Source organism: Pygoscelis adeliae, unplaced genomic scaffold (assembly GCF_000699105.1).
Source record: "Pygoscelis adeliae isolate BGI_AS28 unplaced genomic scaffold, ASM69910v1 Scaffold113, whole genome shotgun sequence".
NCBI classification, from domain to species: Eukaryota; Metazoa; Chordata; class Aves; order Sphenisciformes; family Spheniscidae; genus Pygoscelis; species Pygoscelis adeliae.
In genome coordinates, this window is record NW_008825108.1 from 6,023,504 (window position 1) to 6,037,048 (window position 13,545).

At 35.6% G+C, this 13,545-nt stretch overlaps 1 protein-coding gene across 1 annotated transcript in view; it reads left to right on the forward strand.

Moving 5' to 3' along the window:
• The window catches only part of ZFC3H1 (zinc finger, C3H1-type containing), a gene marked incomplete at its 5' end in the record, with an annotated part of 43,529 nt that overhangs the window by 17,041 nt on the left and 12,943 nt on the right, over positions 1 to 13,545 (forward strand). Inside the window, 14 exons of the mRNA XM_009327667.1 lie at positions 739 to 876; positions 1,288 to 1,406; positions 1,746 to 1,892; positions 2,973 to 3,147; positions 3,339 to 3,470; positions 4,221 to 4,769; positions 4,853 to 4,962; positions 6,230 to 6,361; positions 7,471 to 7,592; positions 8,156 to 8,257; positions 8,622 to 8,738; positions 9,555 to 9,738; positions 11,526 to 11,712; positions 12,190 to 12,381. Coding sequence (XP_009325942.1) covers positions 739 to 876; positions 1,288 to 1,406; positions 1,746 to 1,892; positions 2,973 to 3,147; positions 3,339 to 3,470; positions 4,221 to 4,769; positions 4,853 to 4,962; positions 6,230 to 6,361; positions 7,471 to 7,592; positions 8,156 to 8,257; positions 8,622 to 8,738; positions 9,555 to 9,738; positions 11,526 to 11,712; positions 12,190 to 12,381 — 2,406 coding nt within the window. The remainder of the gene's footprint in view (positions 1 to 738; positions 877 to 1,287; positions 1,407 to 1,745; positions 1,893 to 2,972; positions 3,148 to 3,338; positions 3,471 to 4,220; positions 4,770 to 4,852; positions 4,963 to 6,229; positions 6,362 to 7,470; positions 7,593 to 8,155; positions 8,258 to 8,621; positions 8,739 to 9,554; positions 9,739 to 11,525; positions 11,713 to 12,189; positions 12,382 to 13,545) is intronic.

Sequence of the window (13,545 nt, forward strand, 5' to 3'; positions counted from 1 at the left end):
GAGCGGTCCTGGAGATGTGAACTAAGTTGCTGCTTTTCAAGCTGTAACTCCAGAGCATTTGAGGTTAATCTAAATTGTCTGCTTCTTTCTGCATCTTTCTTTGTGCTGGAATTGGCAGTCATCTGATCTTCAGTGAGCTCTTTCAGTTAGTGATGTTGGCAAAAAGTGATTAATCTTGTTTCATTTGTTCTTTATGTACTGTTGGTGTTCTGCCAATTTAACTGCCTGAGCAGCTCACTGTAAGGTCAGCTAAGTATAGCTATGGGACAAGAGGCATCACAACTGTGTGGCAGAAAGATGAGGGAGTTCTGGTACGTCTGCCACAGCATTTCTAATGCAGACTTGATTGATTGTTACCTCTCAGTTACTTAAAATTGCTTGCAAATGGCAGATTATAATTTTCAGTATAATTGAAATAATTAATGAAGTACAGGAATCAAAGGTTTGAGATTTGTATGCTATGACCGTGGAGACGTAAATATGCTGCATGTACTTGGGAATAGTTTGAAAATGTTGGAGTACCTTTCATGTTACAGTATCAAGAATGGGTACAGTATCTCTATCTTGTAGTGGAGATGCACAAACACTTGGGTTTTTTTTCTTACAATGTGGAATTGGTGTGCCATGATAACAAAAGGAGTTAACCTCCTTTTTCTCTTCTAGTAAATATGTGCTCAGTTGTATCTGTCTCTGTAACTTTTTCTTCTTGCTATAAAACTTTTTTCATTCTCCCCACAGCTTCAAAAAAACAAGTCTGTTGTGGTTACATTAAATGACTCAGATGATAGCGAGTCTGATGGAGAGCCCTCTAACTCAACTAATAGTGTGTTTGGAGGACTAGAATCGATGATAAAAGAAGCAAGGAGAAATGTTGAGGTAAACACTATCAGCATTTAATAAGTTTATTTTGTAATGATTTTGCTTTGTATATGGAATCTAAACTTTTGAATTTGGTCAAGAAATATTGGATTGCATCAGAAGTGGGCAAGAGTGAGTACATTACTCCTGTCTGGACCATTACATTGTAATTTGGACTGCACAAGCTAATTAAAATGATCTTTTGGTTAAGATGGCATCCTGAAGATAGAATTTGTAATATATTTTGGCTTCATTTTTTCAATTAAAATTCAATGCATCTTTAATTACTAGCAAAAAAATATTGGCTTAAAAGATCTTATTAGCCTTGAAGAGTGTTAAGTTTGTGCTGAAATGCCTCTTAAAAATAGCAGTTAATAGCTGTATTTTAAACTGGTGTGAGTAGTATTGACTAGTGACTACTTGTAACAGGCCTCAAAAATCAAAGCCCCTCCAAAATCAGAAAAAGAAAATGATCCAATGAGAACTCCAGAGGCTCTACCAGAAGATAAGAAGATAGAATACAGACTCTTAAAAGAAGAGATTGCCAGGTACAACTAAGTTTAATTGTTAATGTAAAATGTATGTTCTTTGTAGTCCTTTACTAGTCTGTTTTTGTAACTGGAAGGAAAATCTGAGTTTGAAAACCTTGCCATTACCTTCAGGTTTTTCCCCCACTCAATTTTTAGGAAGACAACATAGGAGTCTAAAGAAAGTCCTTGGATTTGAACTGACTTACAGTAGTTGATCGCAGTTGTGGAAAGTTCTTTTACTTTTAACTTGAAATCTTGTCCTGCTACTTTAAAAAAAAAAAAAAAACTATTTGGAGCACACATCGAAATGAATGTTGAAGCTGCTGAACATCTTTGCTTTTAACATCTCGATTTTAGTCGTGAGAAGCAACGCTTAATTAAGTCCGATCCACTGAGGAACAATTCATCCCCTGCAAATTCTGATGGTGAAGTTGATGGAATTGGGAGAATAGCAGTAGTGACAAAACAAGTCACAGAAGCAGAAGCAAAGCTTAAGAAGAACAGGTACATATTTCACTGTCATAAGTCCTACCTTGTTTGCTTAGCAGGATGAAAATTGTAAATAATCTTTTTGAATGTGTAGCATTTAAAGTACAGCAAACGATTGGTTTTCTGTTGTCTTGAACTATTCAGTCTTGAATTCTATTGCTGTACAAAAGGAATTGTGTTGCAGTGAGTGTTTGATGGTAACTTTTAAGTATGATTTGTCATGCTAACTGTTTTCAGCTGTGTTTACGTTCAGTGACTAGAACATCATCTGTGCCACCTAATAACTCTGAAATATGAAAAAAGTAGTGTGCTTTTCACTACTCAGTACGCTTTGAGGGTAGCATGTTTCAATGGGATATGCCTGATATATATAAATGAATGAGTCTGTCTGCAGAATAGGTATGCTGTTTGAAGCTTTTCCTGTACACCTTTTCTCTTTTAGCATGCCTCTTCCATGTTTCTCAGCCTTCTTCCAAGTTACTGTGGAAAGTATAAGTGCTTTGCATCCTTATTCTCTGCTTCCGTTGCCACTTGATTGTTCACAAGACTACACAGAAATAAACTGGTTCCTGGTCAGACATAAATTGAAGGACGTTCTTCCGCCCTGCCTTTATTCATACTTATCTATCTAAGTCTTTAGCTTACTTCCTTTAATGCATAGCTTTTTATATTTAGTTACTCTGCTATTGTGCCATAATAGTATGGCTTGTATATCTGCTAATGTGTGTATGTGCCCTAAGGAAGAATTGGGCTGTTACTTAACAGAAAGCAAGAACGTGTGTATTTTGGATATCTTAATGTTAAGAACAGTATTAAAGATGCACCACTTTACTTACCTTGCCCTGTCCTCATAACTAGAATATTTTCATCTGCTTTATACTGACATGGTGAACTTGGGATACTGAAATCTGTTGTATGTACTACCAATGTTTAATGTTTCATGGATGTTAAGACTACCTGAAGAAACTTAGAATGTTGTTTGATCAGTGAAAAAAAGTTGGGTTCTTAAATAACTAGGGTTTCAGAGGAGCAGCGATAGCTCTGAGAAACTTCCCTTTGGAAAAAAATTTTGTTACGTGGCTTTTCTACTTCTAGACTTCTGTTGATGAAGGATGAATCTGTCTTGAAACATTTATTGCAACAAGAGGCTAAGAAGAGAGAGAATGTTCGAATTGCTGAAAATAAGATTAACAAACTGGCTGAACAGCTACAAGCAACAGAGAAGATCTTGAATGCTAATAAGATGTTTCTCAAGAAGCTTCAGGAACAAGTAACTTTAATTTTGAAATATTTCTGTTTCTTAGAGCTGGAAATCTTGAAATGGGAAGCCTGATTTTTGGAGACAGTAGGCTTTCTTGGAAATAATCATTAATTAATTCCTATGTCTTTTCTGATTATATTTTATTATGTGGTTATATCATCTGAAAATTTGCATCTTACTGTAGTATTTTTTTTTTCCAGATTCATAAAGTTCAACAACGAGTTACAGTAAAAAAAGCTCTGGCATTAAAATATGGCGAAGAACTTGCTCGAGCAAAAGCAGTAGCAAGTAAGGAAATTGGGAAACGAAAACTGGAGCAAGATCATCTTGGAGTAAGTCTGTTGCATGCTTTTAAACCATGCTGTACTTGAAAAGCAGTAGCAAGTTTGATTAGGAAACTTAGTTCAAATGGGATTTCAGGAAAATAGGAAAACATTTCAAAAGCACTGTAGAGTCTTCCTATTGGTTTCCTATGTTTTTGAGAATTCAACAGAAAAAACATTAAGCATTTAAAAAAGAAAACTATTCAAAGCCTGCATTTCTGTGCCAGGGGAATGTCACTAACGGATAAATAATAAGAGGAGCTATATGCCTGTGAAGGAAGGAAGGAAATATTTTACTGTCTGTAGACATCAGTGATCTTGTTAAAACTATCTAGCAAAGATGCTGAAGTGGAGATCTGATCTTGTTGTTTTGAAAAACAAAATAGAGAAAAACAGGGCTAAAATATTTTTGTAAGTGGTTTTTTTTGTGTGTGTGTTGTGTCCGTCCACCTCCTCCCCACCGCCCCCTCCCCTGTGTATACTTGTTTTATAGCTCACCTTTTGAATGTGTCCAGAACTTCTGTTGAAGCCCTGTACATGATGTAGGGTAATTTTTATTGAAAAACCTGCAAAAACATGTCAGTTGAATTGTGGCAAACTCTTTTGTGGTTTTCCTGCTGTTTGTTGAAATTTTCTGGCAAGAGTTTAAAATATGTTTTTATAAACTCTGAATTAAATATCTTGCCCATGTTTCATTTACATCCTGTCAATAGATCAGTAAAGGTGAAAATGAAACTAAGGGAATTGTTTTTGTTTCAGCCAAGCAAAATGTTGAAATTGGAGAACACCCCTGCATCAAGTCCAAAAAAGCATTCAGCAGAATTGATTGCACTAGAGAAAAAACGACTACAGCAACTAGAGTACGAATATGCTCTGAAGATTCAGAAATTGAAAGAGGCCCGTGCGCTTCAAACCAAGGAACAATCAAATGTTGCACCTCATGCAGAAGAAGAATCTGAGTTTACATTACCTCAGCCATCACTTCATGATCTTACACAGGATAAATTGTCTTTGGACAGTGAAGAAAACTACTTTGATGATGAAGTTCTGTCTAATTCAAACCGAGAACGAAGGAGATCTTTCAGAGAATCTAATTCTTTCACTAAACCGAATCTTAAACACATGGACACTCCAAAACAAGAAACTATAAACAAAGTTTCTAAAAAGGCATCAGAGGAGCCTGAGCTGTTCCTTGGGTTGAATGTTGATGAACTGAAAAAACTTTATGCTAAAGCTGACAGCTTGAAAGAGCTGCTAGTGAAAGGTACTGCCTTAATAGTACCTAAGGAAGATTTGTTGTGTGGTCAGGTAAATGCTTTAAAACTAAATATGAAGGTTGTCTTTATTAGGTGGTATTGCAATTGCTATATATCTGTTTATCTGTTTCCTAGGAAATTTCAGTGGACATGGATTTTGTTACATCGCAAAATAAACAAACTGAAGTGAAACCATTTCCATTTGGACCGTATCATAGTCCTCTTCTAGTATTTAAATCCTACAGGTATGAAGACTGTAGCAGCTGTTTGACTTCTCTGAGTGTGTGTTCCTGTTCAAGTATTCTTCACTGCTCTTCCTTGATACCCAGGCATATACAGAAAGACAACTTGCAGTGAGAAGCTTGACTATCCTGAAACAATTTTGTCTAGTTTAGGGAACCTCATGATTTTAGTTACTTTTTCTGCTATGCAGGAGTCCGTTGCTTTTGTGCAGTATGCTGCTTTTACATTGTATTGCGTACTGTTCCCTGCAACTGGATTGTTGTTTGTTATAACTAAATTAAAAAATAATAGTTTAGCATTTGAAGACAGGATTTTTATATCCAATATGAAGCAATCTAAAATCCAGGAAAAAATTAACAAGCACGTTTCAATTATGCAGCCTTTAAACTTGGCTAGGATTTACATTGTCTGAGTCAAGATTGAGCCAATCACTTATTTTTGGATTCCTGCTCAGTGGAAAGAGGCATGACCACAGTGATTCATCTTGACTTAAAGTAGGCACCTGCAAGTGTAATCAATTTGACATATCTGTCTTTTGACTAAAGAGAGCTTTGTTCCTACACATTAACTTTTAGAAAACAAAAGTCTGGAATTTAAACTGGAGCAGTTGAATCCTACCATGTGCTTCAGGTTTTTTATTTCTGTATTCTTAAGCAGCAAAAGATGGAGGATGCATCATAAAGGAGTATTCATTTTAACTTCTTGTAGGTTATGGCTTCAATTCCTTAAGGAGCTAGAAATACCAAAATTGACATTGTCAAACTTTAGCTAAAGATTCAAAAGAAGCATTAGTCTGCTCAGCTCAGACTTTTTTTTTACACGTTCTAAAACCTGATGTGGATTTTTTCACTTTTTTCAGATTAATCTTTAACGGTTCTCTTTATACTTCCATTCGACACTGATCTTATGCTGACTAGAGCTTGAGTGCAGTTTTTCTAGAACTAAACTAAAATTCAATTTCAGTAGTTTGCTTTCGCTACGGGTTGATTACTACACTTCTTGTTTTTATATGAATGAAGCTCTGCACCTAAGGGAGAAGAGAATGCTAGAGCAGAATCTGTTTAGATCAAGAAGTACTGTTTTGTTCCCTTACTCTCCCACTGTTTTCACCTTCCTCTTAACTCATAGGTCAGTGATGCTTTTGGTTATTAGTAGGGTTTTGGAAATAATGAGATTTAATACAGAAAAACGGATTTTCTTTACATGTTTTGTTTAGTAAAACTGATGTCTTTGTAAGCTTTGTCACAATAATTCAATGTTTCATTGTAGGTTTAGTCCATATTTTCGAACCAAGGAAAAACTGTACCTCAGTTCAGTAACGTATAGCAATATGATTGAGCCAAAACAGTGTTTCTGCCGTTTTGATTTAACAGGCACATGTAATGACGATGACTGTCAGTGGTGAGTTCTTTTTAATTCTGTTCATTTGAACTAAATCTCTCTTCTAGATGTCTGACTCAAAGACCAAAATAGGCATGTTTTTCATGTCTTTAAAAGGTCTGGATTTACGATCCTATGCACAAGTTCTAGAAAAGAAAGTTATTTTCAATACCCTATTGCAGATACTTGGTTGGCAGGAAAAAAAAACCCTTTCATCTAAGCCATGAAGAAAGGAGGCTCTTTAGATGTAAGTTTAGAAAAGCAGTATGGACTGTTAGAGAATGTTTCACCTTTTGGTTGCCTTGTAATTCAGATGGGACTCCTCTTGCTTTATAGCTTCAGCATAACTTCAGACCATCATGGAACCTCAGGTAGTGGTTGACACTGTTAAGCATACTAGAGACGTATCATGCTGCTAACCAAAATAAAGCATATACCAATTATTATGTGATTATGTAAAAAAAAAAACCCACAAAAAAACCCCCCTGTTGTAGTAGTAGAATTCTAGTTTTCTGGGAAAATACTGGTGTAAGTTTGTTTCTTTGAAGCTTGGTGTTAAACTATATTAAAAATAGTTTGTTAAACAGTGTTGCACAGTATATTTAAAGAGTTGGTACAAGAGCAAATGGCTATGAATTGGTCAGGAATAAACTCACTTTGGAAACTTCTAACTAGTGGAAAAATATGATAGGAGTGGACTTCAGCTCTCTCTTTTTGCCCTTTTCGATGGCAGACAGCTTTTTGGATCAGCTTTTAGCTGTTGCCATCAAACCATAGTTTGAATCTTTTACATACAAAGTGATATCTAATTCTTGTAACTACCTTGTTTGAACTGGAAAGTTCTTAATACTATGTTTTTGTGTTAGTGTGAAGTGAGTGTGTAGAGGCTTATTTTGAAGAGTAAGGCTATAGTGAAATAATGAAGACTAGGATTAAGTTACTGATGCAGGCTTAAGTTTAGAGAAGACGGACGTATTTAACAGAAATTTCAAAGCAGGCTATAGTGTTTTCTGTGGGTATCATTTTCTTTATGCCTTACCCTAGCGTGTACTAAACCCAACTTCCTAGTTACAAGCCTAATTAAATTGTTGCTGTGATAAATACATTAATTGCTTATTTTTTTGTTTTAGGCAGCACATGAAAGATTGCACTCTTAGCCGTAAGCAGCTGTTTCAGGATATTCTGTCTTACAATTTAGAACTGATTGGCTGTTCAGAAAAAAGCACTGATGAGGAAATCGGCACTGCCACAGGTTTTTAAGAGTCTTTTGTTCACTTTGTATACAAAGATTCATTTCTGAAGGGAATGGCTTTCATTAAAAGCTCTGGGTGCAAGCACTTTGATGTAAAGCGATGTATGAGATACAGCTATATGAAAAAATAGGTTTCTGCAGCTGTCCAATTCAGTCTTTTGTAGTGCATAGTTACCTTGGTGTCTTTACAGAAAGAAAAAAAAATCATTGATCTGTGGAACATTTCACTCAAAAAAAAAAAAAAAGTACTGCTAGGATTCAGGGGATCGGGGAGCAATGGGCATGGAATCTTTCCCTCTCGCCTTCCTCGCTTCTTTTTGTAACTACTGGACTGGTCTGTTTCGGTGGAGCTGGAATTTTATAACAACGCTGTTGCCTCATAGGCAAGTTGCCAAACAGAACTTTTTCAGTTTTTCATTTCTTTGTTCTATTATGTTAAATTACCATAACACTTGAAGCAATCGTATTTAATGAATTCAGCATAGGTTGTGCTAAATTGCTGTTAAGTTACCTATCCATTTTCATTTATGTGTTTACTTAAGATACAAATATTCTTGTTCCAGAAAAATATGTTGAAAAACTTTTTGGTATAAACAGAGACCGTATGTCAGTGGATCAGATGGCTGTTCTTCTGGCCAGCAATGTCAATGAGAGTAAAAGTCACAGTAAGTAACGTGGTAGATTAAATACGATATAAGCTTTTTTTAATTATGTAAGTACCTTGATGATTTTGTAAACCAAGAATATTTTTTGTTGCTTAGTTTATTTATCTCAGTATTATAAATTCTGCTTATAGTAAATTAAAGGCAGCAGAGTTTGTTTTAAGGCAATAATATAATACTTCTGGAGTCCAATTTGGAAAAGTGATTTATGCACTTGAGAACAATAGACTTTAAATAAGTAGTGTTGAAACTTATACACTTGTGTTGCATTCACACAATGTTTTTATCTAAAATCTTTATTAGGAAAGATGTTTTAATCTTGAATACAGAAAAGTAAAAGCATTTCTACTACTTTGCTTCTTTACAGCACCTCCATTTACAACATGGAAAGATAAAAGGAAATGGAGACCAAAGTACTGGAGAAAACCTCTGTTAGATAGTAGCAGCAGTGAAGAGGAACAGTTCGTTGGACCTGTAAAATACGGTAATCTGGATGTGTGGCATCCATTTAAAAAAGAGTACTAGGGGAAAATACCTACCAACCTCTTCCCAACACCTCATTTTTAAAGTGGTTCTTAAGAAAAGCAATGCTTTTAGTAGCTCTCTTGACTTCATATTTCCTGCATGCAAACTTTATTTTGCATAAATTTTTGGGTAAAGTTTTACCTGAATTTGCTGTATTTAAGGAAAAAAAAAACAACTAGTATAACGTGTGAGTGGAAGTTAAGGTGGAATTTCTATTTACCTGTTCTTAAAAGGAGCATAAGGAACTGTTTCCCTGGAATGTTTCAGCTTTGCCCATAGACCATTAGGATCTTTTTTTTTAATTTTTATTTTTCCCTCCCAGAACTACAAGTGCTAAAACTTCATGTGTTCAGTTATCTTACACTTGTACGGAATTAGTATTTGGTGTTGAGGTCAGGAGTTTAAAAAAGCTGCTGTTAAACGGCATTTGAGACTTAGAAGCTTGCTAGAGCGTCAATAACCCAACAGTGTTTCTTTCACATGTGACTCATGCAAGTGGGAGCTTTAGGATTTGTTAGCAAATCCTGTAAAAAGGATTTTTAGAGACTCAGAATTGAGTTAAATTTTTCTTTGTCAGATGTGTCTGTTTCCTAATGCTGCCTAATGAACTGCCTTAATTAGCATCTGTTGATCAAAGCAGCCTTTTCCTGCTATTTATTTCTTGCCTTTGTGTTTGAAATATGACCAGTGTTCTACAGACTACACACCCCTTGTGTGAGTTCTAATCTTACAGGTCACTTCTGTTTTGAAAAGAAACTTTTTTTTTTATTTGCAGCCCATCCCACAGAACATAAAAAAAGAGTTCCAGCTCTTGATGCCGTGGTGACTCCAGATGATGTCCGGTATTTTACAAGTGAGACTGATGACATTTCCAACTTGGAGGCAAGTGTCCAAGAAAACCCCTGTGATGTACAGCTTTGGATTAAACTTGCATACAAATACTTGAATCAAAATGAAGGGTAAGTCTGCTACATTTTAGATTTGATTTTATGCTTTACCCATGCTGCTATGATCAAGTTTCCTTTCTGATGTTAAAGAACTTTTTTCAACAATGCCACAAATTATTATTTAAAAGTAGGTTAAAATATAGATTAGATTTCCTACTGTATGCAGTATAGTATGTGAGTAATAAATTACACTGGCGGTTTATCTTTAGGTAGGTTCTGATTCAGAATGGAAGTTGATGGGAAGTAGTGTGGGAGAAGTAATTGTCTTTGAAAAGTGCACAACCTAATATATTCGCAAGATTACAGTGGAATGTTGTACTTCCAGTGATAAAATAGTGGACCAATAAACTCAGATCAGTTTCTTCTCTACAGAGTGAATGGTTGGAATAACTTTTGAAGTTACTTTCATCAGAAAGCTTTCTCACAAGAACAGTTCTGCTGTATGGTTTTATCCCTCTAGAAATGGTCTAGTTGAGCACTCAGTTTCTTATTTTGTGATTTTTTTTTTTTTTTTAACTTCTGGATTTCTAAGTTTCTCTATTTTCTGTTTCTTTAAATAATTCTGCAGGGTGCCATATTTTTACTGGCAATCAGATAATTTCAGTGGGAATTCTGTCGTGATGGTTTCATTCTAGAGATTGACTTCTATTTTAATAGTGAGGTACTGGCTTAAGCAGCTGCAGCAGAGAGGAAAGGGAATGGAGGGGAGCAGCTCTCTTAAAAGCCTTGTGTAAACTGTGGGTAATGGAAAATGTAGCAAAAGATCAGTTTAGCTGTATCAATAGCTGCCTGAGCACTACAAGGGATAGAACTGGAAAGGCCAGTACTCAAAGAAAATACTACCAGCAAGTGGCAGGGTGAGAAGAACACACTTTCTAAGTATAAGCATACTTGGAAAAGGCCAAGAAAAGAAGGGAGAAAACCTAATGGAAGACAATGCATCCTTTTCTTAAAACAGCCACCCCCCCTCCCACCCCTACCTCAGTACTCTGAAGAAAGTGAGTAGTTCAGTAGGTGGCAGTGGTGATAGAAGGGGTTGGGAAGGCTTCAGACTTACACGTGGTTAACTGTGTTTTATTTTGGGACGTGTGGTTTTTTTTTCCTCTCATAAATGTCTATGCAAAGTAATTTCTAAAAATGTTTTCAGAATAAATGTGACCTCAGAAGCTTTCTGTGGTTTTATGGAAGTTTGTTCATGAATTAAAGCTCAGCTCTGTGGTTTGCAATCTAATCAGTTATTTGAGCTAATCTCGTATTACTTCGCTGGTATCATCTCATGATAGTTATCTCAAAAAGTAAAATCTCCTTTTTTAATGTCTTAGAGGCAGAGAAAACCTGCATGACATGCATAGAAGCCTGAAATAAAGGCTTGTATTTGATGACTGTAGAAAGTAAATCAAATATGTAACAAATATTCTAACTACTTTAAGCCTCTGAAATTTCTACTTAAATTTTTAAGTCTGTATGATGTAAATGCCTTTATATGATTGCAGCGTGAGACTTCTGCTTACAGATGAATCTTACCCATTTTCAATTAAATTGGACTCTTATTTGAATTGACACTTTTCCTAGAAAACTTACTTTCCATGCACTATGATAATTGCACCTAATAATAACCTTTGAAGGATGAAAACTTACTGAAACTTTGAAACTTTCATAGTAAAGGACAGCACATTTTAAAAAAAAAAAGATGGCTGTTTGTCACTTCCATTCTAATTATAAGCATCCATTTTCATATTTGATATTGTGCAAGTCATAATACTAACAGTTTGAGTGCTTTTTTAATTTAATTTTTACAGCTCATCGTCTGAGTGTTTAGATTCTACTTTAAATGTTTTGGCTCGAGCCCTTGAGAACAACAAAGAAAATCCTGAAATTTGGTGTCATTACCTCAGACTCTTCTCAAAAAGAGGAACCAAGGAGGAGATACAGGAAATGTGTGAAACAGCAGTGGAATATGCTCCCTCTTACCAAATCTGGTGGACAGTAAGTAAAAAAAAAAAAAAAGAAAAAAAAAGTATATGTGTAATGTTTATGTAAGTGTGCATTTTCTACTGTAGAAAACCAGTACATATGACAGGGAAAGTGTGAAATGAAAAATACCACAGCTTTTTGAAAACTCAAAAGTTGCTCAGAAAATGAAGCAATTCAAAGTTCTGTTTGCAGGATACTTGTAGAAATAATCACTTTTCCTCAGGTAATAAAAGTTATTTCAAATCAAGATGTTACATTTCTTACTTTTTGTTACTTAAGCTTGCAAAATGTCACTTTGACTATTTGATCTTTCATATTTAAACAGTATTTTTTGAGGTTTAATGTGAAAATTTGGTGTGAGGGAGGGCGATATGGTTCATAAGGTGGTGAAAGACATTATCCGGTCTGTGATTCATGTGATTTTTAAACTTTAACCTAGAAGCTTTACTAGTATTCTGATTATTATTAATATGAATTATTTCTCTCTAGTTTTTGAATTTGGAGAATTCCTTTGATGGAAAAGACTACGTATGTGGGAGGATGCTGCAGTTCCTAATGGAAGTGACCGGGGGAGAAGAAAACCCAAATCTTGTGTCCTTTCAGCTGCTGGAGACTCTCCTATACAGGGTTCACTTAAGCCTGTTTACAGGAAGACATCAGAATGCTCTTGTTCTGCTGCAGGTAACTTCCAGGTTACCACCCCAGGAATTGTCTTCGTACCTTCATCTTTCTAATGCCTGTGACCCTGATAGTGTCAACTTTAGAAGAACTGTTCCTTCCTTTATTTGCTGAAGGAATTTTCCTAGAGACTTCCGTTTTGAGATATGATGCCATTGTAAAATTTGGATATACGTTTGGGGGTTTTGTTTACCTATTTTGCTTTGCTTGTGTAGCTAATGGCCTAGACCACTAATTCCCAGGGAATTGCTTTACTTCCTGATTTCTGGTAAGCAGTAGAACATTTTTCTGCAGTGAAGGGCCTGTGAGTAATGTATTGCCTCAGGTACTCAAATGTCTATTGCTACAGAAATTACCAAACCAGTAGTTCTTGGGAAAGAACATAGTATGATGTTACCTAACAGTATTGCCCTGCTCCAAAATTTGGAGGCTGTTAAATCAGACTTTATTGATCCCATGAATTCCAAAGTCATGGAGTTATCTCAGGCTTTTATTGTGACTGTAGAAAGAATTTAGGTCACTGTTACTGTTCTGTAGACAATAGAAGCGGTGGATGAAGGCGAGAAAGAGAGTGCTGACATCAGCTCCTACTAAAAGTGGGAGCTGCTGTAGTTTCAATTGCAAGTTTTTTTTCATTCCTACCAGCAGGTGGCACCTGTTGCTTGCTACACCCTACATTTTTCTCAGTTGTGTGGTTTAAGGCTGTAATGCTTTTTTTCTAGCTCCTGTTTAAATAGAGAAGTGTAATGCTGTGTTGACTTACTCCAAAAACTATTCTAAACACAGCAGTACTGATAGATGTAACTCTGAATGTTTAACTGAATGAACAAAAAGAACAGAGGGGAAAAAAACTCAGTTTGTGTCGAATTGATATGGAAATCCAGTGTGTATGGGAGAATAACATGGGTTGGTTTCTCTTTCCCCAAAGCATCATCACAAACTGAAACTTTTTTTTATATTTGTCTGAAATGTGTAGTTGAAAAGAATGTCTTGGGGAGAGATCATTTAACCATATTTAAAAGAAGATAATTTCTAAGTAAATGCTACTTCAGAGTAAGTAGCAATGTGTCTCTTTGAAAGCCTGAAAGCAAATTTTCTGAAGTAAATATTTTTGAAGGGTGAATAAGTGAAATGTTTTTGGAACTTCAGTTTTCTCCTATTACAGGA